We start from the raw sequence: 27,335 nt of genomic DNA, 5'->3' as shown, positions 1-27,335 counted from the left end.
CCTAATTTTATGAGACCGTAAGACGCATTTTTTTATTCTTTTATTTATTTTATTTTAATTTTTTTTAGTTAATTCAAGTTCCGAAAATAATATTTAAAAAAAGAATTTTTTTGATTTTTCCATTTATTTTGCATTTTAAAATTATTTTTAGAATATGTACAGTGTAATATTCTATTTAGAATACTTTATGTATTTTTCAAAAAAAAAATAGAATTTTTTTTTATTTTTTATTTTTATATTTTTTTTAGTTAATTCAAGTTCCGAAAATAATATTTAAAAAAAGAATTTTAGATTTTTCCATTTATTTTGCATTTTAAAATTATTTTTTAGAATATGTCAGTGTAATATTCTATTTAGAATATTTCACGTATTTTTCAAAAAAAAAAACGGGATTTTTTTTTTTAATTTTTTTTTAATTTTAATATTATTTTTTTAGTTAATCAAGTTCAGAAAATAATATTTAAAAAAAGAATTTTTGGATTTTTCCATTTATTTTGCATTTTAAAATTAATTTTTGATTTGATCTCACGGTCTCATAAAATTAGAATGGTATCAAATGAAACTGAACCTCTCTCTCTCTCTCTCTCTCTCTCTCTCTCTCTATATATATATATATATATATATATATATATATATATATATATATATATATATATATATATATATATATATATATATATATATATATATATATATATATATATAGTTTAAGTAGTAGTGCGTTACCATCTTTAAAATAAAACCTTAGGGGGAATGCTTTATTCTCAATCAAGATGCCTTAACTCGATAATATCACTTCTAAATTTATATGGATGGTTTTTACTTTTTACTCTTCCCTTAAGAATAAACTTAAAGAAGTGGTAAACACTTTTATTGGTATTCAATTATGATATGCAATTCCATTCTAATTCAACAATCCGGCCGGCAAGTCCTTACTGGGTCTTATGTTACTTTTGCCAATCTATAATCCTATGCATTGAATTGTATATTGGTATTCAATTATGATAATGCCATTTAATTGTAATTAAAACAAGCCGGCAAGTCGGCATCTTTACGTTAACTGATTTATGATATATAAACAAAGCGTGGGCATTCAGTCACATATTTTTATTTGCAAACCAAAACTAAGTCAAACAAAGTCGAAGCGTGGAAACTATTTTTGGTTTTTTTTAAACGCAAACCATCTTAGGATTGAAAATGCATTATTATCATAATTCTTTTTAACATAACTAGAGATACTGTCTCCCCAAAAATATATCCACACTAAAAATAGTTATTCGTCTAAAAGGCGTTATTATCACTTTATCATAATTTGTTTTATAATATAACAACAGTGTAAAACAAATAATAATCATGAACAATTGGCCGGCCTTTCTTTTTAAATACCAGCTAACCTGGTCTCATCTTTGTTTACGTTCGTATCCATCCCCTTCTAAACATCAACGTTCCTACTTCATCCTTTCTCATCATCATTTGCTTTTCATCTTTTCCCTCTTCACTACTTCCTCTTCCCACACAAATATAATGTCTTTCTTTAAAGAGTTAGAGCACCTTAGAATACCCTTTCAAGATATTGTAGTAGCCACCAAAAACTTCACAACCATAATCGGAAGAGGAGGATATGGCCCTGTTTATACAGGAAAACTCTCACTTTCCGGTAATCTTACCACTGTTGCTGTAAAGCGACTACCATTTATCAACCTTTCTGGTCAAGGGCTTAAAGAGTTCTTAACAGAGATTAACTTACTCTCTCGTTATAAACATCCGAACCTAGTTTCACTTCTTGGTTATTGCGAAGAAGGAAATGAAAAAATCCTTGTTTATGAGTACGCTGAGCATGGAAGCTTGGATAGGTACCTAAATAAGTCTAATACCACGTGTCCACTTACATGGATGCAACGGATCAATATATGCATTGATGCAGCACGTGGTTTGGATTATCTTCATAACCATGTAGGAGCAAATCACAGAGTTATCCATAGGGATATAAAGAGTGCAAACATTCTTTTAGATAAGAACTGGAAAGCTATGATTGGTGATCTTGGGCTTTCGAAAATAGGTCGTGCGAATGAGAATGAGACTTACCTGATTACAAATGGTGGTGGCACTCATGGTTACTGCGATCCAGCATACATTAATACAGGGATATTAACAAAAGAGTCGGATGTTTATTCGTTTGGCGTCGTATTATTTGAAGTATTATGTGGTAGGATGTGCTTCATGGATGTAATTGGCGAACAACGACATCTAGTCCCACTAGCCCTACGCTGCTACGAAGAAGGAAACTTAAATGTGATTATGGATCTTGATTCCATGGACTCGGAATCGGTGAAAGAATTTACGGATATTGCATATCGATGCTTGCATAATGATCAGAAAGGACGACCCTCAATGAATTTAGTGATGCAGAAACTTGAGAAAGCATTGGAACTACATGTAAGTTAAAATATTTCTGAAAAAATACTTTTGCAGACACCAATTTAGGACAACAACCTTAATTTATGCTAATTATGTCAGAATAACAACCTTAATACACTACTAGAAAAATGCAGTTATTCCTACGAAAATTTCCCAAGAAAACTCCTTGGAAATAGATGTTTTCTAGGCATTTCCAATGAAATTTACTTCTTCGGAAAAACCATGGTAGGAAAAGTTTTCGGGGGGATTTTTCGGAAACATTTCCGAGAAAATATCTTTGTAGGAAATATCGAGGACTTTCCTACAAAGCCTCTTCTGGGAAAATTTGCGAGAGATTTCCGAAGGGAGCAAGTTCCTAGGGATTTCGAGGAGATTTATTTATCCCGAGGATTTATGAGGGAATGTTTTCCTATGAATTTCCGAAGGAATCTCTATGATCCAGTTTTATGATGCTTTTGTCACATATTGTGAAAACAAATCTAGTGATTTCCTAGGGATTTCTGATAAAATGTGCACAAGTAAACAAACCTCGAAAAACACACAGAAATCCAGATTTTTTCTATCCAAAATGCAGAAAAAATATAAATACAAAAAACCAGATACATTTCACAAAGACGAAAATAAATTGCAAATGTATTTATTAACAAACAAGTTTAAAAATCGTCTAAAATCACAAATATAATTTAAAATATCTAAGAAACATACAAGAGTTTTCAACAATAACTAACTACCATTATGTAGATTGTAATTACGGAGTTGTATCAAGATTTCAACCATTTGCGCTTCTAATTGTGGATGTCGTTCGGTTTGGGTTTGCATTTGGGTTTGCCTTTCTTCCAACTCGCAGACCTAAATAAATGTTAAAACAATCATACATAATTTTAGTTTTTTGAGCAACATCAAATAACATTAAAGTAAATGCTAGCAAGAAGCTAGCAAAAAAAAAAAACAAAAGTGCAAACAAAACTAAACACAAAAAAAATAAGAAGCTAAGCAAACAAAACTTAGACTCAACAAAATGCAACAAGCAAGGCATGAACAACAAAAACAATCTCCAAAAAACCAACTAAGCTAACACTAGAAGTAAGCTAAGCCAAATAATGAACAACACCATTCAAAAACGACAACAAAATGACAAAAGCCAACGAACATATATCAACTGCAACACCATTATCAAATAGGCAACAAAAACAACAACAGCTGAAATCCAATCAATAATAGGAATCCAAAATAACAACCAGGGGCAAAATGGTCACAAATCTCAAGGCAAATAAGTCCAAGAACCACAGTTATTCACCAAAACAACAACAAATTTTATTTTATTTTATAACCAATATAGAGAATGTTCTTAGTTCACTATAACAATATATTTAATTTTTTTTATCCATAATAAAAAACATACTTTATTTTATAATTCATAATAGCAACATACTTTCTTTATTATCTATCATAATGTACTCATTCTTGCGACCGCTCGTAGTCAGCAAATGAAGTGAAGCTCCCACCTTTGATGATAAATGTCCTATAACGAGGAAATCAAGATCTGAATTACATATCCCATATATATGATTACCTCGGCCTCTTCCTTCTTGTGCATGCATCCACACATTAGCATCATCCCCTAGATGCTGAGTCATATCCTCCCTATACCTTTAAATCATGCCTCTTTCACATGCGACCTACAATTTATCAAAATAACAAGATTGAGATATTAAAACTTAAGAGACAATTATCTAAGAATGATAAAGATATCTTACTAATGCTTCTTTCGCTTTAGATGTACAAAAGTTCAAATCATGAATGTTATCGTACTCTCCATCCCAAAACTTTTTCTTGTCCTCCTTAGTAAGGTAGGTATAACAAAATATTTGCAAATATGTTGCGTGGACACCTCAATTTCTTTTCCTACATAAAGAACAAAGTATAATTTTTGTAATTTGTGTAAAAGTAAAAGCACTTACTAAAATTTATAAATAAGATTAGCTAAATTACCAAGTCGATTTGATGTTCTTCATGACTCATCGAGTTGCCGATATGCCTAAATAGCTTATAGATGATTCGTCAATGGATTTCACCTTTTCCAAACCTACAATAATACTTAAATAACCAAATAAGTATAACTATAGCATGAATAAACAAGATCAATGTAAATGTTACAACGACAAACTTTTTCCCATTCGTTGTTATAAATGACCTATGACTGAGGAGGAGGCTCAGCACCATCAAGGAACAAGTCATTATGGTCTTGTGCTATCCCCCCTGTCCACTAGCATGTTGATATACCCCCGCCAAATCAACCATTGGATCAAAAAAACTAACATTGCTATTACTGCCAACATAACCGTTGTATAAATGTCTAGCGTCACCAGGACTCAACGGTATCAGATGTGTATGTCTATATCCGAGGAAATGCATAGGAACTTCCAAGGGATTTCCGAAGAACTGTTAATTTTTCGAATTTTCTAGGAATCCCTAAGAAATGCATAGTAGTTTCCAAGGAAAACTATTTTACATAATTTCCAGGAAACCCTTGGAAATGCATAGTAACTTCTGAGGGAAAAAGTTACTAGCAAAATTTAGTAGGAGCATGATCCTTTTTTTAGAAGTGATATATGTCAAGCTACTTTTTATTTATTTTTCTAATGTTTATCTAAAGTATACAAGTTATATCGAAATTAATGATTTTGTAACCTCTAAAAACTAGTTATGAGTATCAATATACCTAATTTAAATACAATCAAATTTTTTAATATTATAGTTATTCTATAGTATGTGGTCGTACATTCAAATTGGAATATACAACTTCTAATATATGAACCACTAATATTCCTGTTACGCGTATATTTTTCATGACATGACAACTAATCATTTTATATATATATATATATATATATATATATATATATATATATATATATATATATATATATATATAATCATATATGTTTCATATGTAAAATATTCGTTTTCACGTTCTCTATTAATTAATTTTTTTCTCGTGTATTTAATCACATGTGGTTATATGTATATAATAACGTATGATTTAAATGGATAATATTCGCTTTCACATTTTCGATTCAATAGTTTTTCTTGTGTATTTTATCCCAATGATTATATGTATTTAATCGCATATGATTACATGGACAATATTCGTTTCGTTGTTTTTGATTTAATATGTGTTCTCATCTATTTAATCACACATGCTTATATGTATTTTAGTCACAGATGATTTATACGGACACGATTCATTTTCATATTTTTGATTCAACAATTTGTTCTATATATTTAATCGCACGTGATAATATGTAGTTAATCCTATGTAATTAAACCCTATTATCACAATCTTTACCTAAAAACCCTAAAATAGAATAGATAAAACTTTTACAGAGATTTAATCAAATAGATGAAGTGCAACCAATAACACATATGATAATATGTATTTAAGTATATATGATTTATATGGACAAAACTCATTTCGCAGTTTCGATTTGATAGTTAGTCTCGTGTATTTAATCGCATATGATTATATGTATTTAATCACATGTGATTAAACACTATTATTATGTTCTTCACTCGAAACCCTAAAACACAATAGGTAAAACCTTTACATGCATTCCATCAAATAGATGGAGTGCAACTAATAATACAAAGATGTTTAACAAATATGAAGCATATAATCAAACAAATCAAGAGAGGAAACCTTTTAGAAGAATTTAATCAAACAAACTATCAAAAAAGAAATTAGATTTGGTGACTTTTTGCTTCAGATCTAGTGGTTACCTTTTCTTCACATCTAATGGTTACATTTGCTTCAGAAATCAGAGCGACAATTTTGGTTACCTTTTCTTCAGATTTGGTGACTTTTCGCACTATATCCCTAGATACGGTAACATTTCGATATAGATTTAGTAGAGAGAGGCGGTTTAGGAAGAGCATAGGTGGAGGAAGGTCGTATAGGAAAAGGAGACGTAGAGGTTGGTGTTTTTCGACGAGTAAACTGATGGAGGTGAACCAAAAGGCGCAAACAGATATGTCGAGAGTAAAGAGACAACATTCCATCAGTGGTTTGTTTGTTCTAATGGTGGTCCAGTCAATCATGTGATGGTCTGACGACCGACGGTGCTCCGATGGTCTTAATGGAGCACCTTATAAGAGAGTTATATATATATATATATATATATATATATATATATATATATATATATATATATATATATCGACAAGGACTTCAACAACCAATTTTGATCAATATTAACCAAAACCAATTAACCTTGCAGCTAATCAATAATCATAATCGGTTCAAGGTCGTCAAACAAATAATAAACCACTATGATTGATTTCTTTAACAATGTCACACACACGTTTGTACGCGCACACACACTCTCATGTGTGTGTATGTGTGTGTGTGTGTGTATATATATATATATATATATATATATATATATATATATATATATATATATATATATATATACCCACAACGACTGTCAATGACCAATTTTGATCGATATTGACCAAAACCAATTAACCTTGCAGCTAATCAATAATCATAATTGGTTCAAGACCACTAAACAAATAATCAACCACTATGATTGATTTCTTCAACAATGTCACACATGTGTGTACGGTGCACACACACTCTCATATATGTGTGTGTGTATATATATATATATTCCAATTGAAATTAAAAAATAATATATAAACTAGTTGACTATGCTACTTAGATCAATTATTATAGTTCTAAGTGAAATATAAATTTATAAACATTAGATAGTTAAAATTTACAACTACTAAATAGCTTATTCAACTATTATAGCAGAGATTGAAATTGTATATTTCAAGTGAAAGATAAAACTAAAAATGTTGGATAATTAAAATATACAAGACATTAGATAATTGTATCTTCAAGACAGAATAATAACAAATACATCATTTAGATGTAATATACATCCAACTAATTTTTTAGTTATATAATCTCATGTATTACAGTGTTTGACAATTTGAAAATCAAACTATATTGCTAAAATACGAGAAAATATAAAAATGTATTATTTAAATATGATTTAACTATTATGAAAGTATATATACTGTAGATTGGAAATGTTTACTAATAGTGTATTTTATTAAAGTTACACTCAAAATATCATATAAATAGGAATTGATTAAAAGAAAAAAAACAATTAAAAAGAATAAATGTTAAAGATTTTTTAAATGTAAGTGGCTAGAATAGAAAAAACTTGTATGAAACCAAAATCTTGAAGCACCAACCAGTATTAGTAAAAAGCTAGATGAAGTCATGGGGAATCAAGATTTTGTAGATGTGTTTTTTAGGATTAATTATTTATTTATTTTCTACTTTAATTCTTATCATTATCCAACACTATTCGTGATTTTGGAACTTATAAGATCAACGCCTAAACTTAATAAATTTGAAATTTGCTTTATAGAAATATGATTTGACGTTTGTCAAAATGTAAATTTAATTGAAAATGGGAAAAAAAAATCAAAAGTATTAACAGATGTTAATTGGGAGTTAAGATCATGGCTAAAATCATGGGGTGAATTGGTAATCTTCATCTATTAAAACGTAATTTAAAAAGTTTAAAACAGAATCAATAGAGTAAAAAAAGCAAAGTAATTAAAGGAAAATCTGTGAGGCTAAGGCTGTCACATGTCACCTTCAAAATAAAGTTAGAAAATTAAATATGGGAACTAATTCGTACATAATTTTTTTTTCCATACACAATAATTTGTGTTTTAAAGTATTGTATTGTACAACTTTATGATGCATATATTGTTGTGTATTGCAAAAAATTATTGTGTACAAATCTCTTCCAATTAAATATAAGCTTTAAAAATCTGACACGTGGCATGTGGAGATTTTCATTTATTAGGTAGTGTGTGTGTATACTAAAGGGTTTTGGACCTAACGGTAAGAAGTAACTCTCTCAATTGAGAGGTCATAGGTTCAAGTCTCATTAGAAGACATGAGTGGTGTTTAGGATTATATTACAAGTAGGGTATTTTGTTGTTTAAAAAAGGTAGTGTGTGTTTGTATCAACGACCAATTTTGACCGATATTGACCAAAACCAATTAACCTTGCAGCTAATCAACAATCATAATCGGTTTAAAGCCCTCATACAAATAATCAACCACTGTGATTGATTTCTTCAACAGTGTCACACACACGTGTGTACGCCCACACACATTCTCTCATGTGTGTGTGTGTGCGCTTGTCAACAACCAATTTTGATTGGTATTGACCAATACCAATTAACCTTGCAGCTAATCAATAATCATAATCGGTTCAAAGCCGCCAAACAAAGAATCAACCGCTATGATTGATTTCTTCAACAGTGACACACACGTGTGTACGCGTGCACACACACTCTCATGTGTGTGTGTGTGTGTGTGTGTATATATATATATATATATATATATATATATATATATATATATATATATATATATATATATATATATATATATATATATATACTACTTTTTTTTAAACAACAAACTATCCTACTCCTAATCTAATCAAGTGTGTTAAGAATTATGTTCTTTCATGTCCAATTATATGTGTTAAATTACCCAACAAGAAAGAATAAACTCATAACAACTTTCTGAAAAACTATTTGGTGCTGCAGGAATCGGAGGAAGCGTTTGAATTACGAGTAAGTTATATTGAGTTAAATTAAGATGTTCCTTTGAGTCTATCTTCTTAATTCTATATAATCAACTAATGAATTTCTATGTAAAAATGTTTCGTGGCACAGAAACTCGAAGAAGCACTGGAAATACAAGTATGTACACATTATTGAAGCGAAGAGTTTTTGTGTGTCTATATGATAAATTAAGTATAACGAACTCAATCATTTTTCTAAAAATTTTCTTGGTGGTACAGAAACTTGTGGAGACATTGCGAGTGGAGGTAAGTTCGAGTTTTTTGAAAAGTTGGATTTCCCTATGTGTCTATATAGCGAAATAAACTCATACAATTTTTATCACTTATTTGGTTGAACAGGAAGTTGTGGAAGCATTGGTATTCGATGTATGTTTTTGTCTTATTCCCTTTATATATATATATATATATATATATATATATATATATATATATATATATATATATATATATATATATATATATATATATATATATATATGCACACACGGGAAAGTTCTATAAAAAATGCATGATTATAAAGATACATATTTAAACCAATAAAAGATAACAACACATTATGTTAGATTAAACTATATATATATATAACTTATGCAATATATTATTTATGAATAAAGAAATAGATATGTATTTTATATATATATATATATATATATATATATATATATATATATATATATATATATATATATATATATATATATATATATATATATATTCAATAGAAAATACATAAATAGGGCAATATATTCTAGAACCAATCTGTCTTAATTTTTTATTATAAGTAATATATGTAAGAAATTATTTATGTAATTTATTCTAAAATAATGTGTTGTCATGTTTTTATTGGTTGAAACATATGTTGTCATAATCATACATTGTATGTATGTATATATATATATATATATATATATATATATATATATATATATATATATAGAGAGAGAGAGAGAGAGAGAGAAAAAAAAAAATTAAATATCTTCTTACTTTTTATACTTAATTTCTTCCTACTTATTTTAGATGGTGACAAGTGTCATTTAATTTAATTTAAATTTGAATGAGATGTTAATTTTGTACATTTGTCATCATCTTAAATAGGTAGGAAGAAAATTATGAATAAAAAATAGGAGGATATTTAATTTCTCATATATATATATATATATATATATATATATATATATATATATATATATATATATATATATATATATATATATATATATATATATATATATATAAAAGGAATTCATTGTTTTTTATAAATTTTTTTTTGGTGCAACACAGAAACATGGCGATATTTTGGACTTGCAGGTATGCCTTTTTATATGGAATTGTACGTTGAATATTGTTGAAAATTTGGAGTTTTATCCATCTCTATATATGCTAACTTATACATAATGAACGATACACTTTTTCTTCACATCTATATTTAAAGACATACTCCAAATCCGATTGTCGAAATCCCTTAATAAGATTATATGTTTTTAATAAAATGGCTAAAACACACTACTAGAAAACTTGGTGAATTTGTCGGAAAATAATGACGGAATTGACAAACATAGAAACACTAAACACTAATTTGTGACACTTTATGATTGTATTTCTTTTTTAAGTATTCACTTTAGTTTACTTTTTGCATTTATGTGAAAAAATAATCTGGAATTTTATATTTTTTAATTTTTATTCTTTTTAAAAAATCATTTTACGGATGGAGCAGTGATGGAATAGTCACAAACGAAAAGGTTAGAAAACCCGTCCAGTAATTTGTCACCAAAAAGAATCCATTGGTAAGTCGTCACTTATAATTCCGTCGGTAACCCATCAATTACGATTTTGTCGGTAATCCGTCACTTATGGTTCCGTCGTAATACGTCACTAACACTATATGTCGGTAATCCATTACAAAAAAGTTTATATCGGTAATCCTTCACGAATAGTATCCGTCAGTATTGCGTCAAAATTTGGTCAAAGAGGTCCAACAAATGGTCGTCGTTGTCTGTTGGAAATCGGTCAGAAATTTTTATCGGTATTTCATCACAAAAAAATACCCACGGGGCATTTATAACAGACCTAATTATGTCAGTATTCCATCGGAAATCGGCTTTACCTACGAATTTCCGATGAATACGGCCGTCGGAAATTGTCCAGTTTTCTAGTAGTGACACATACTCAATAATCCTAATGTTAAATACATAACAAATATAACATCAAACATATGTTATTCATAATAGCATACAAATATACCAATTAAACTAATGAATATCTATGAATAACATATGTTTTGTTGATATATATTTGTTATGTTGATATATATTTGTTATGGAAATTATTTATTATCAACAATTTGGAAGTCCATATATTTATCATTAATGTAAGTTTAAATACCTTTTTATGTAGTTATTTTTGTTATCATATTAAACAATAAATCAAATATTATATAAGGATAACTTGTTATGATTAAATTCCGATGACAATATTTATATATAATAAAGAAAATTAATATATATTTCAATTTTCATGACATCTAAACGCCACATCAACCCTTATATGAATTTATTTCCCTTTTCACCGATCATTTTTTCATTCCTCACCCATTAAGGTTCGAAGGAGTGGAGACAGGTCATGCTGCCACATCATCTTCAAAGCCATAAATTGTATGCATGTCAATTTTGCTATACATGACATGCTATTTTCAAGGGTTGGGTCAAGATTGATTTTATTTTATTTTATTTTTTCTTAAATTAAAATAAATCATTAAAATAAAAAACATTTCATTAAAATAAAAAACGCTACAACATTTGAAATATTACTTAAAACTTGACCTAAACTAAACGTAAAATTACTCAATACTAAACTTAACATTAAACGTTAAAAAATTTGACTTAAAAAGTGACTTAATACTACTTGTCAAACTCATATATTTTTCATAAGATCCTCTTGCATTTTATCCTCTACTTGACATTGACACTCGGGTAATTTTGAAACGTCTTTCATCATTAGCTTCCACTCACGATTTTTTTTCTTTTTGCTCCACAAGTTGCAACATTCTTAGGATTTGCTCATTTAACTCCATGAGCCCCTCTCTTTTCTCCACAACCGAAGAACCTTCGACATCCTTGAGCTTTCTCTTCCTATAGGACGACTTGACATCAGAATATCATATGGTTCGTAATCTTTGAGGTCTATTTCAATATATGTATCTGATGCTTGACTATGGGAGTTTTCGGATGTTTTAATTCTTTTTGAACTACCTGTAAAGTCTTCCGACATGTATTGTTTTAGCCATATTTTCTATAAACTTCACAACATTCCAAAAACTAATATTTTTGAATGTTTTCTTCTTTTCCTTACGGTACACTTCTTGAGCTTTAGATAGGATTTGTGCATCATTAGCACCTCTTGCCCAAGATCGTTTCAAGTTGACATAGACACCATTGAAATCCATTGCATATTTGCTCGTATTCCTCCATTTTGAATATATTTGAACTTTTGTTCGGCATGAACCTCTATTCGTGTGCTTAATAAAAATTTTCCACACTTTTACATAAAAAGTTTCTCAATCTTGGTCATCTCCAATGATAGGATCCTCCAATACATCAACCCATGCTTTTGCTAACGCCTTTTCTTCATTTGTTGACAATTTTTGTTGCTGTCCCTCCTTTTTTTTTTCTTGTTTTCGACTCGAGGGTTGTGTGGTAGAGGGTCGGTGTGAGTGAGGGGTGGATATTTGGATTTCGTTGAATCCGATGCAATAGACTGGAAAATATTTTCTTTCATTGTTTCGAACGGGTTAAATTCAGGATGTGAAGTTGGTTGATATTGGAATTGGGATGTAAATTGCAATTCTGATGGAATTTGGGGTTGTGATAGAATTTGAGATGAAGATTGGAATTGGGGTCGTGACGGAATTTGTGTTGCAGATTGGAAGGGGTTGGGATGAAATTTGGGTTGGAGATTGAAATTGGGTTTGGTTTGCTCTATATCTATAATATGAAACAATTTCGGGATAATGAATCATTAGTGGTGAGTATATGGGTGCTTCAAGTTGAGGTCGATACACCAAAGATGACAAATTGATTGATGAAGTAATTGAAACATTTATCTTATTTTTTTAAAAGTTTTTTTTGTTGGTTAGGAGAAGTTATTTTTTAATCTTAAAGATTACAAGAGGTTTGATGTTTTGTAGGTTGGTGTGGAATGAATTCGAAGACATGGATATATTTATAGAAGGTCAATGAGATTTTTAAAATTTGAATTTTAAAACTCTAATGGCTAGGTGTTTTTTTTTTTTAAATTGGTGAATTTTAATCGTAAAAAATGATTAAATAAAATTTGAATATGTGGGTTAAAAAGGTAACAATTAAAAAAAATGCAAAATAGCCGTTGGCTCCTCTCCTTCCTCGACACATTTATGTCGTTGACCTATGCCACCCTTGGCATGCCACCGTCGAAGGATGGTGTATACCGAGCTTGCCGAGCAAAATGTCAACCACAACCCAAAGCCTAAGGGGTGCCTAAGTGTTAAAGGGTTCTTCTTTTGTACAAATGAAAAAGCAAAGGAATGAAAAGAAAGAGAGGTTAAGTTTGCGGGGCATTCTTACTCTAATAGAATGTAATTTGTCTTCACTTTAGGACCTCATTTTTGTTAAAATGAATAAATCCTTCATATATATATATATATATATATATATATATATATATATATATATATATATATATATATATATATATATATATATATGTATATATATAGGGTTAAGTTCAAATGAGAATACAATTTAATGTGAGAAGACTACTTTATATTACTATTCTACTATAAATTTAATATGTATAGTATTGTAGTAATTATAATATGAATATCTTCAATTTTATATTGCTATTCTACTATAAATTTTTTATATATATGTAGTAATTTAGTAAATTTTAATGTGAATGTTAAATATGTGATTGTTCTTATACTCGGTGATGAATAATGTCATAAAGTTATACATACAAAATTTCAATGTGAATATTAATGCGTGATTGTTCGTATATTTGTTGATGAATAATAGTATATCGTTGTATATACAAAATTCATAGTAGAATAGTAACATAAAGTAATATTCTCACGTTCTCACGTTAAATAATGTTCTCATTTGAACTTAACCCTATATATATATATATATATATATATATATATATATATATATATATATATATATATATATATATATATATATATATATATATAACCTTCACATGACTACATCTTATATAAACAAACCTAAAAATTAATTATTTTAATAAGTAAATTTCCCCAATTAATAGCATACATTCTAAGTCATGATTGTAATCGATGATCATTCATTATTTTAAAAATGTTATAAAGAAATAAATATATCTTATAAATGGAAATATAAATAAGTGTTATATTTTTGTTAGCTGATGATATGGAATAGTCTAAAATGAAATTTTCATAAAAGTCCTAATATTTTATCTTAATTTACGAAAAAGTTATAAATAAAATTTGTTTATGACAAAACATAAATTACCAGTAAAAATGACGATTTGATCATTTTTTTCCGGTTTACCGGTTTCATTACTTCAATGGTTCTAAAGTCTTATTATTTTATCATAATTTACTAATAAGTCTTAAACTAAAGTTTAGTGATGATTTGATATTTTTCTCTATGTAACATGCATTTTACCGGTTTCAATGCTAAACTTGGATGTCTAGTCATTAAATGAGCCGATGAGCTGAATATGTTGTGTTATATAATGTTATATTTACCATAAAACTTGATATCCTTATGTATTGTATATTTTTGGAATATAAAATGTATCCAACAAAGACTGCAATAATTACATAAACTAGCAACATCTTTGTTATCTTTTAAGTTTATAAAAAAATGTTAAATTGTCTATCTAATCTTATATAACACATTATATACATCTCATCAGACATTAGCTCATTTCCCAAAAAAAAATTTCCGTAAACACACATTTTATCGGTTCATTGTTGACCTAGATACATATTCATAAATGAACTGATGAGATGAATATTGAATATTATGGTAAATTTATCATTATATAAGTCATCATATTCATCTTATCATCTTATTTAATGACTAGACGTCCAAGTCATCAACGAAACTGGTAAAATGTATGTTACATGGAAAAAATAGCTAAATCATAACTAAATTTTAGTTTTGAACTTATTCATAAATTAGGGTAAAATAATGAGATTTTAGTAGAACTAGGTAAGTAATTAAAACGGTAAACCGGGAAAAAAGTGGTTAAATTGTTATTTTTACCGGTAATTTATGCTCTTTCATAAAATTTAAAAAAAAAAAATAAATTAGTTTAGGGTTTTTTTTTCATAAATTAAGGTAAAATATTAGAAATTTTCTGGAGATTTCTCATAATCTAAATACAAATATATTATTTTCGACAACTAGAAACAACCTAAACCGTTAACCTCCTCGAATGAAACACCTACTCCATGGAGTATAATCTTTGACCTTTGAGGGATTAACTTTAAGACCCAAAGTAAGGGAAAAAAACTGAAGGGTATAGATGATAATACAACCATTATGGGTGTGTTTGGCACGGAGCGTTTGGGAGCTTCTAACTTTTAGATTTTGATAAAACGATCTAATTTAAACAAAAAATTTCGTTTGGCGGTACGAGCTTTTAGCTTTTAGATTTTACAAAACGCTCTGATTCTAAAATCTACTTCATGTAACATTTAACAAAACACTCATGAGCTTTTGAAATCAAATTTCATAGATACCCTTAAAAATATATTTATATATTTATTTATTTTTAATCAATTGTTATTTTATGTAATTTTATATATTTCAAAAGCTTCCAGCTATTTTTGCCAAACATTCATATAACAAATAAAAGTACCAACTTCCCGCTACACGCTAGCAACTACCTACTACCAGCAAACCTCTACCCGCTTCTAGCTAATAGCTATTTTTGCCAAACACGCCCTAGGGGCGTGTTCAGCACATAGCTTTTGGGAGCTTCTAGCTTCTAGCTTTTAAGAAAACGCTAGTTCAAAAGAAATGTCTCGTTTGGCGATAGGAGCGTTTAGCTTTTAGCATAAACAAAAAGCTCCAAAATTAAAAGCTATATGAATTAGCTTTCAACAAAAAGCTCCAAAATCAAAAGCTACCCGCTACCAGCTAGTTTTTCCGAACACGCCCTAGGTGTTTTTGTTACTGATTTTCAATCTCGATACATGTTATCAACATTATATTTAGTACAAACAAGATCAACATCACTATTAAATTCAAATGCATTAAAGGTTAGAATATTTTACATGGAATTATTACAAACAAGATCAACATCGCTACTAATTATAGATATAAAAGGACTGGACTAATACATATAAATATGAATATACTAATATACAACATAAATCTACACTAATATCCACCATAATTTGAATAGAATTTCGAGATTAGACAATCAAATTGTCTCCAAGTTCTATTAAAAGCGGTGTAGGAAGATCCTTTATGAAGATGTTGGCACGTTGAAGATTGATGGGCACACATAGAACTCAAAGTTGGCTCATGGCTACTTTGTTACAAGCAAAATGGATGTCAATCTACACGTACACCATTCTTTAGTAATGCATTGAGTTGTTGGTGAGGTAAACCGCTATGTCATTATCACAGTACATGATGGTAGCTTCAATAAAGGGGAGTAAAGTCATGTTAGAGCATCATGAGGTGGAACATCCCGCAATCGGTATCGAGTATGAAATAATATAAGTGGTGCTTAATACATAAACGTAGATGTTGAAATCTAAAGTTCCTTAAACATAGCACAAGAATCATTTCAATGCATGGAGTGAGGTTTGCAGGGCTAGTAAATGTATAGGCATATCTATTTATAAACATTTTCAAGGTATGATCATGTGAATACAAGTACTTGAAGGGCCTTGGCAAGGTTGTGAAATAAATTGAGATTAATGACACGTTCACCAGAGTGATCAATCTTTGATTGTGTATCAATATGAGTGTGTTAGGATTGTAGTTGAGCATGTTTTCCATTTCAGGAATATATTTATCATGCTTACATTGACATAGAAGGATACCATATAAATTCTTTCACTTATATAGCCATGATGGAAAATGATATTGATGTCCAACTGATGTACAAGTCATGCCCTTAATATGGAAAACTAAGGACAATGTGTATAATGACCGAATTAAGGTCAAAATAAAAGTATCAAGATAGTTTATGTCGAGTCTTTAGATTTTATGATTTGCAACAAGCATTGTTTTATAGATGTTAAGAGATCCATATGCCCTATAATTCTTCATGAAAAGTCACATATAAGGAACATGTAACATCCAAAAATACGATCCAAATTTTTTTGTTTTAATAATAATAAAAATCATATACTGAACGTCATATCATAAAACCATACGTCAAATAGCTCAAATCATAATAAAATGTCGTGAAAGAACTGTATCAAATCAGACTATAGATCAAAACAAACTCCTAGGACAAAGACTGAAACTGTGGTGTGTGCGATGCCATCAACCTAAGCTCTTCCCTTTACTTGTGGAAGTACCTGAAACCAAAACTAAAACTGAAACTATAATCACGAAGCTTAGTGAGCTCCCCCAAACTACCACATAACATACAATACATATAAATCACATACTAGGCCTTGCCCACTGCATCGGACCGAAGTCCGGAAACTACATCGGACCGAAGTCCGGAACTGACTGGGACCTTGTCCCCTGCATTGGACCGGTGTACGGAACTAGCTGCATCGGACCGAAGTCCGGAACTAACTGCATCGGACCGAAGTCCGAAACTAACTGATCATAGCATAGCATAAACACATATCAACTAGCATAACACATATCATCTAGCATAAACACATATACTGCATACTACATCAGGCCATAGCCCGGAACACATAACACATAAATCATGTCTGGGCCACGAAGGCATCAAACACACTATCTGCTACATCGGATCGAAGTTCGGAAACTATTGCTAGCTAATCAGGCCGGTATTGTGGCCGTAGACCCGTTCCTACTAGAAGGAAACTCACCTCGTAATCTGGCTGCTGAATGAACTGCTCGAGAAACTGTCTGCTGCTGCTCTGGTATCTCCCTGGCTACAATTTCCATAAGTACACTCAATCAATCACTGATAACTACACTGAGGGTAAAATAACTATTTTACCCCTGGTCAAAGTCAACCTATTAGTCAAAGTCAACATACAATTAACCTGACTCGTCAAGTTGGGTCACCAACTCGTCGAGTCCTTACTCTCACTTTCTTGCTTCTGTTCACTACTACTCGTCGAGTTTGGCATAGACTCGACGAGTTCCTTTTCGATACTAACACTCAGTCAATCTGCATCCAACTCGCCAAGTTGTATGAACAACTCGTCAAGTCCTCCTTTAACACATGACACTCTGGCTGTGACTCGTCGAGTCTGTTCTTGAGGTATGAAGATTTCCTTGGACTCGTCGAGTCGGGGCATTGACTCGCCGAGTCCCTTCATGAATGAGTCTGGTCTCCGACTCACTGAGTCCACCCATAACTCACTGATTCCACTCAGCATGACACATAAAAGGAGAAGAAATCGGGGACTCGCGAACAGACTCGCCGATTCTTAAGAACAACTCGCTGAGTTGGTTGCATGCAACACTACTCCGATGATTCTGCTCAAATCTAATGCATACAACTTATAGATTTGTGTTCATAAAGCTTAGTTACCACATAAAGTTTCCAACTTGATGTGTACATATGCATGAAAATGGACTTTAAGGCTAAAAAAACACTTAAAGGAATAGATCTAGGGCTTTCCAGCAAAAAGGCTCCATAAAGGTGTTAGATCAACGACTTTGGGACTGAAACATGGCTAGACCCGAAGTCCAATCACCCTAATGTGATTTTTCTACCATAAATAAGCTAACAAATGTATAAAATGGTCTAAATATGATTCAAGAAAGGATAATCAATCATAGCAACAGAGGGAATCTGGTTTTTACCTCAATAACTCTACAATCGATGCAAGATCTTGGACCTTCTTCTACTCCCTTGGATCTAGCTACCTTCTTCTCTTCCAAAACTTCAAGATTCACACAATAAATGCTCAAAATGCTCAAGGAAAGGTTAGGGTTTGCTAAATGATGCTCTGAGGGTGAAGGGGACGAGGTTGGGGCTCATAGCATGGCTTAAATAGCGTGCAAAACCCGGGAATTTAGGGTTTTATTCAGAATGATGGACTCATCGAGTCCAGGATATGGACTCGCCGAGTCTCCAACTTAAATGTGCTCGAAATCCTGTCTCTACTCGATGAGTCGGGCTATTGACTCATCGAGTCCCTTTTGAAACTTGAATAAACAGTGATATTAAACAACATACCAGAATCAGGGCGTTACAGAACAGTATTAACCATTGGGTCCTAAGAACAAGTTACTATTAACAGTAATAGCATTAAACTCTTCTTGTACGGAAATGGCTAAATTTGAGTCATTAAGTGCACAAAAATAGGCCATGATATGGGTGATCCAGTAGTTTTGTAGATATCTAGGATATGTAAAGGCTTAGAAAAACCACTTTTGGCACAAGTGATTATATGGTGAGTTAGAAGTTGCGGTCACGGCCTCTAGATATGGTTAGAATTATTTGACAATAAGTTTGCCTCATTAAGGAGGGTTTCAATATAGACGAATGCTAATTGGAAGGGTAATGGGTATGAGTTGGTTGGGCTGCGGGTAGGGGTAGAGGTGTGGTATTTACGTTAGTGTGAGAGGAAGAGAAATTAAAACGCAACAAAGGAAGAGTAGATGCTTTGTAGAAAGTATAAAGAATATGTACGATAGCGGTTGGGTAGGAATCATAGATCTATATAGGAAGATCGTATGTTTATAAGGAGTGGGTATGTGTGAGTAGCATAAGCACATATGTTTTAAACCTTAGAAAGACCATGTTATTTTAAACCATAAAACCAAGACATAATATCCTATGTATCAGAATCATCAAAAGTAATGGAAGTGTAAAATGTAAAATACCAATGATGTGCACACCATAATGTTAAGTTGGGTCCTTCCCACGATCAACAGAACTACCTAAAAACATTTAATCCACAACTGTGAGCATAAAGCGTAGTGAGTTCCCCAAAATGTCATATATCAAATTACCTACATAATGCATACAAGGCTCATAGTCAACACCTTAGTGAAATTGTAGGCTCATATCCCTTATTCCAAAGACTTGTTGGATTTCCAGCCAACTTATAATCAAAACCTGGGTGGGTCTATAGACACAAATCCCTCATCCCAAAGAACTATTTGACTTCCAATTGTTCTTCCTAATGGCCTGAAGGCTTATAGCCAACTTCCCTTAGGATCAACACTTACTAAGAAAATAACTAACCAACCAAAATACATAATTATACCATAACAATACTCATCCAATCTACCACAGTAAACATGCAATATCACACACAGTATAATGAGAAGACTCACCTCAAAAAATGATCAGAACAACCTCACACTCACATATTAGAGCGAATCATAAACACAAACAACTTAAATAAAAATAAGAGGTCAAACCTTAGTCTACGACTAAAACATTCTAAGTTGACCAAAATTCAAACTAGTCAAAAGTCAACAGTCAATAGTCTGGCATGTCGTGACCTTGAATTGAAACGCTACGCCCTACAAAACAAAAAATTATTCGTGTTTGGCTCAAAGAGCATGCCATGAAACTTGGTAGGCGATGTGCCCTAATGTCTAGACTAATTTCATTTTTAAAGGCTTTATCCCTAAAAACTAAAGCACTTACACTTCTCACATACATCAAAAAATGCTCTTAATAGATAAAGTTTCCAACTTTATCCATTTGGATGCATTAAACAAACCCTACACTAACTCTAGATCTCAAGTTGGTTCAAAATGTACCCAAAGTCTTGCATGTCTAAAATGGAAGGATAAAAATCATGCCATTACACTCCAATTGGTCCAACATATGCTTAGAAGGTTGATGAACTTCTCGATCTATGGGATATGAAGGTTGATAAAAGGCATACATAAGAGATAATGTCTTTATATATGGCTCAAGGCCTAAGCAATTAGGGTTTCATTAATCAAATGGGGTGTGAAGTGCTTCTACCAAAACCCTAATTCCCACAAAACTCAAAATTAAAGCACTTAAACAATATAATGCATGTCTGGAAATTGAATATTATAGGATCAGAGAGAAGTTTCATATTTTGGCTTTATTAAGTGATTAACCTATCACTAAGAAAAAATTACTAGAGTTCGTTGTCCATTTCAATGGAACATGCATTGTTGTTTTCCCAAAATAGTTCTTCAAGACTTAACCAAATGGAACAAGAAGTTGCACCCTTCTTAAGAATAGTAGTTATAAAAGATTGAGTTATCATCCTAAATATCCATATTTTAACCACATAGTCAATTTATGACATTCAACATCATCATCTTTAATGGAGTGGAGGTATTGTTGAGTTGGCTGGAAATACTAAAGTGCATGCAATGGGTTTCTAAAAACTCCCATTATGCATCCTAGCTCAATACATTTATAAACCAATGATGAGAAAAACATATTTTATAGGTTTTATTGTTGTGGGTCATACAACAAGGATGAAACATAAGAGTGAATAATATATACATGCAAACAAAAGAGAGAGAGAGGGGGGGGGGGGAAAGAGAGAGGGGGAGGGAGAGAGAGAGAGAGAGAGAGAGAGAGAGAGAGAGAGAGAGAGAATGTGTGTGTATGGTTTGGTGAGGTTTTTGAAAACGAGGGTTAGTCTGGGAAAAGAAAGATTCAATGGGAGACCATATAGCTCATACAAATTAAATCTAGAATATTTCATGTGAAATGATTTCCCATTAATTAGAAGGATAAACACATATAAAAATATAAACAAGTAGGACTAATATATCTACATGTTACTATAGTTATATTCATAAAGAAGTAGGACTAATATAAACAGGTAGGACTAATATAGCTACATCTTACTAATAACTATCATAATTATAATCTATGTACATAATGACACAAATTACAAAAGCTATTATAAAAAATGGTAAACGACACAATCTAAAAGACCCATGTTAAACATCCGCAAGGCCCACATAAGATGTTAATTACGGAACACTAGTAATATTGTGCGTGTGGCTAAAACCATGAACCTCCTATGTGGAATTTCATTCTTCAACCACTCAACATCCATTGCAGAGACAAAAGCTTATGCTAGTTTTCACAAGAATAGAACAAAAACTAAAAATTAAGCGCTTAAACTCTTAAAAAAATGAGTGACCGACACAACAATATAAAATGGTTACACTTTTAGTTATAATGACAAAACATGTAACCTATTTAATTATGTTTTCATAAAAAGTTAATGATTAATCGAAATAAAATTGTAACAAATTGAAAGTTGAATATTTAAAATTTTCAACAAGTGTAAATGCCCCATGAAACACTTTTACTATTAATTATATTGACCAGTTCGAACTATGAACATTGTTATGGTATTGAAGTCATATGTTTACCGACGTTTGTACACGAAAAAGAAATGTAAATTGCCTTTTGATACAGAAGATAAAAGATTATGTATATGATTTATTATATGTTTCTTTCACTAGCTGCTTACTATAACCAATAAAAAAAATTCATTTAAGAAACATTGTGTATATGATCTCTTATACAATATTAGATGTTGTTTTTATCCTTATGTTAAGAACCTGCTGTTATTCTATAAGAATTTAACATCTTAGATTATCTACTATGCTAGATAAGTTAACTTATTTTCACGTTGTTAAATTGCAGAGGAATTATGCAGTTATAAAATCCATACAAATGACGGCACTTAATCCTCCATTATATGCTACCATTGATGAGTTATACTCGCGTGTCTGTAGTGGAATCCTTGTCGATGAGGGAAATGTGGTAATTTAATCTTATGCTACATATTTATAATGGGTTCGGTTATTTTGATCATTTTTATTTTTTAAAAGATCCCTTAATAATTACTTTAATAATTACTTTAATTTTTTTCTTAAAATAAGCTAATTATTACCAAATAATTATCTTTTTATTAATTATTATTACATAATATTAGACCCTCATGATTATTTTATATTTTACTTTAAATAAAACTAATCATTACATAATAAAATGGCTTAATATAAAGATTTGTTTATAGAAAAGAATATTATTTTTATAAATAAGTATTAAAATAAAAATATACTTATTTTTTTTCAAATATACAAAATAAAATATTTTAAGCAAAAAAATTTAATTTATTTTCGGTTTTTAGTGCAACATTTAATTTAATTTATTTTCGGTTTTTAGCGCAAAAGCTTCTTCTTGAGGGTGTGCTTATAGATATATGCAACATTAAAAGTCTCGGATATCGACAATGTAGGCATTATAATTTATCTTCCTCAAAAAAATTTATGAACCATAATTTTGGTGACTAATCATAATATATGTTTCAACTGGAAATCGCGCCTTTCAAAGTTATACATAACCTAATCTTGCACCTGAAATATTTTGGGACAATAATGATTGTTAGTTGTTGCCTTGTAATTATCATTAGATATGGAAATCTTTTCCCTTATCTCTTCATGGGTAGTATTCATGCATTCAATAAAATTATTTCTCATATTGTTGTTATTTGTTGGACAATCAACCCAATACACCACTTATCATGGGGAAGTGATAGACACTACAAAAAATACTAAGATCTTAACCGAATTGCATATAGAAATTTTATAGGAAAATTCAGCTTATACGAGGGTTGCGTCCCATATTTGTGGTTGTGGGTTAGATCATGTTTCTGAGGGTGCAATTCACCATTTTGGTTTGCTCATTAGACAATGGGTGGGAGTTCTCCTAAGTTCAGTTATGTTCCAAAATATTGTCAAAGAGTTTGCCAAGAGTTGGCCAAAAAACTTGTTATCCCTGTTAGAGGTTATGGATTTGGGCATCCCACGTAAACAAACCACCTCCTAAAAGATTTTTTTCCCATTTACTTAACATTAAATATTTTCATGAAATGTATGAAGTGGGCAACCATTGAGAACAATTCTACCACCACGAAAAAAGAATCTAACCCTTTTTTAGGTCTTAAAAAGGCCCATAATGAAGTCAACATAAACATTTTCCAATGGTCCAAAGGAAACTAGCAAGGTCATACAAAGGCTTATGTTTGGAGCCTTATTTTTACCTTCTTGTAACTACATATAGCGTTGGACAAATCTACAAACATGTTGTTTTAGTTGTTGCTAAAACTATGTCTCCTTGACTATAACATTTATTTAATCTACGTCGAGACATCCTCTTAATCCCCCAACATACAAGTCTTTGATTACTTTTTCTCTCATAGAAGTTTTAGGTGGCATAAATAATTTCCCTTGAATAGTTTTTCCTCTAGAATAAAGAAGCTTCCTCTGCTATATTTTGTATTAGTCTCATCCTATATTACCTTGAAATCATCAACAATTTCATATTAGATCATCCCCTTTATAAGCTAACTATAGATCAGACTTAATTAGGGCTTTCCATGTTTGTCTATAAGTAGGTTTATATCCCCATCATTGTTAGTTGTTAGAAAAGTGAGAGTTCAAAGTGAGATAAAATTTTTAGTACTTGTAATAGTTTCAGAAAGTTAATAAAACCTTCTCTCTCTCTCTCTCTCTCTCTCTCTTGTGGACATCGATCACCTTGACCAAACCACGTTAATTATTGTGTACATTGTATTTACGTTTTTTCAGAAGCTTATTTCCGCAAGTTTCACCGAAGTTTGTTTGATACTTGTTTAAATTGTTTAACTTGTTTTGTTGTCATCCAAAAAAATTCAATTTTGAATGATATTAATGAAACAATTAGTGTGGGTGGCAAGATTAATATATATTACAGAAGGGTCAAGGTAGGAGGAAATGGATTTAAAGGTGACCCATTTTTATTGAATATATGCTTTCTTATAATTTTTTATTTGATCTAATCTTTCTTGATTTTTATCTTGATTAAACTTGTTTGATATGTCATTTGAAAGTTAACATTTTGATTTGCTAATATTTTCGTTCATATACAGTGGTTTTCCATAGATGATAATGGAAAGTATCAAGAGATGATATCTGCAATGAAGTTCATGCATCTAGATCCAAAAAATAATGAAGTGATCGCCTTACGTGAATCTAGGTTATATCTCTTCTCTTAAATTTTAGGCTCTCTTATACAACAATATCCAGTGCAATTTAAATAAGTTCTAAACTCCTAAGAATAAGAAAACAATGTCATAATAATAACAAACATGGAAATCAAGTAATCAAGTGCAATGCAACATGTAAATTTGGCTCCCCCGTACAACATACTCTAAAAGTGGTTAATGTAACAACATTTTAGAAATTGTTCCTTAAATATAAAACTCTCACAAGCAAACTATATCTCTTTTTTCAAGAGTGTTGCTTTAAATTTGGACAAGGTTATGAGAAGAGTAGAATATGACATTCTAAACATGATATCATTAATAAATATTGGATGGTCATGTGTTTTTAAGTTACCACAAAACATTGACATGAAATAAATGAATTATAAGATCGTGAAATTAGGTAACACGAGAACCACGACCACATGTCCCCATAACGGTTTGTAAGAATAAAGTGCACATTGTTAATGTTGATGTTCTAAAATATGAACATTATCATCATCCATATTAAATTTCGTTATCCGTAAATAGTCCAAATATATGAACCACAATCATCATTTCACCTATATTCATATATATGAATGAATGCAACATGTATATAATTTAAGCCACACTTCATGAGTCTTTACAAGCACTAACTATTTAAAGACATCCTTTGTTTAAATCAAAAACATTATGAATGAGCACATATGCATACATATATACATACACACACACACATATATATATATATATATATATGTGTGTGTGTGTGTGTGTGTATGTATGTGTGTGTGTGTGTGAGATATAAATAAAATGTCTTCGTGAACATGTGATTAGAAATATATTATCTATTAACCTCGATTTTAATTGAGGAGTCAAAATAATCACACTTTATAATCGTTAAATACATCATGTTTTAAAATTCTCTTATATTCCTATATGATCCTCCCATTGCCTCTGAGTCATTACGAACATGTATAAGACTTATACTCTACATAGATGAAGCTTTTTCATAATATTCTTCACTGAATAAAACATACATAATATATAAAAGATGTACATGTTATATCAACCCTTTATAGGTCATACATAAACCTAAATAGGTCGTATAATTCTCTTACAAAATACCTTTACCTTAGTGGGCTTCGTACGTGTTATACGAGGATATACTTGGTGTACCCATACTTATACAGATGGTAGACGTCCTCTTATGATTTGTACCATCTTTCATTACTTGCTAATACTTTAGTTTCCATGTATAAGCTATATAGACTCCTATACCGATGACTTTGTATCCTAAGTTCGTACAAACTCTAAGAATTTTCCCTTTTTCATTATTATGATGGGTTCTGAGCACTACATCAATCATATGGTGTACATGAAAACCCTAAAGCTTTGGATCTAGTTTGTCTAATATACATGCAATAATTATCCAAAGCTCATAAACCCTAGATCTATCATACAATAATCAAATTAACATATGAATTACGGTTTATATCTTACCTTGATTGTTATATAGCAATAACAATATCAATCCTTCATGTAATTGACTTCTGAAAGCTTAGTGCCTTAAATGTTGCACCTCTAATGGAGTCACAAACACCATAAGCAACAAGATAAATAAGGAGTGAGGAAGGAGGCACCAAAAACGTCTAAGAACCCTTATGGATCACTTCCACACGTTTTTAGGGCCTTAGTGATTTCTTATATAGTGAGGCTATTAGGGTTATCAAACAAGGAAACCCTAATTTGGTTGTTTAAGCTCCAAGCAGCCCATAGACTCCCTCCTTAGAGGCCCTGGACGAATTCTTATGGGATTTCCCCATAGATTTCCTCCACTCCAACTTCTATGGAGTCCATTAGCCCATTTATGCAATTATCTTATAATTACAATATCAGTCCCCGTTATTTAATTAAGCTCTTTTAGTCATAAAACTAATTCTTAATTAATTCTTGACTAATATTAATGAAATAATATGATTTCTCTTTTAATATATTATTCTTATAATATATTAACAAATCATAATTAATCCTCTTTCTCT

The 27,335-nt window shown here is 30.7% G+C and overlaps 1 protein-coding gene and 1 long non-coding RNA gene across 2 annotated transcripts in view; one reads left to right on the top strand and one right to left on the bottom strand.

Moving 5' to 3' along the window:
- Positions 1–1,435: 1,435 nt before the first annotated feature.
- Positions 1,436–27,335, top strand: part of LOC145035859 (uncharacterized) — a 76,374-nt gene continuing 50,474 nt past the window's right edge. The window contains exons 1-8 of the mRNA XM_078984361.1: positions 1,436–2,436; positions 9,070–9,096; positions 9,199–9,225; positions 9,327–9,353; positions 9,447–9,473; positions 10,389–10,415; positions 22,929–23,048; positions 25,198–25,304. Coding sequence (XP_078840487.1) covers positions 1,525–2,436; positions 9,070–9,096; positions 9,199–9,225; positions 9,327–9,353; positions 9,447–9,473; positions 10,389–10,415; positions 22,929–23,048; positions 25,198–25,304 — 1,274 coding nt within the window. The 5' untranslated portion in view covers positions 1,436–1,524. The remainder of the gene's footprint in view (positions 2,437–9,069; positions 9,097–9,198; positions 9,226–9,326; positions 9,354–9,446; positions 9,474–10,388; positions 10,416–22,928; positions 23,049–25,197; positions 25,305–27,335) is intronic.
- LOC145033888 (uncharacterized) lies at positions 3,087–4,254 on the bottom strand. Its single transcript, XR_013677763.1, has 3 exons — positions 4,176–4,254; positions 3,851–4,097; positions 3,087–3,267 (listed from the first exon to the last, which is right to left on the bottom strand). It is a non-coding gene; the product is annotated as an uncharacterized LOC145033888 (long non-coding RNA).

The sequence above is a fragment of the Lactuca saligna genome, chromosome 3 (assembly GCF_052625555.1).
Source record: "Lactuca saligna cultivar CGN05327 chromosome 3, ASM5262555v1, whole genome shotgun sequence".
NCBI lineage: Eukaryota > Viridiplantae > Streptophyta > Magnoliopsida > Asterales > Asteraceae > Lactuca > Lactuca saligna.
The sequence above is the reverse complement of the archived record's forward strand: the minus strand, read 5'-3'. Positions and strand labels throughout refer to the sequence as shown.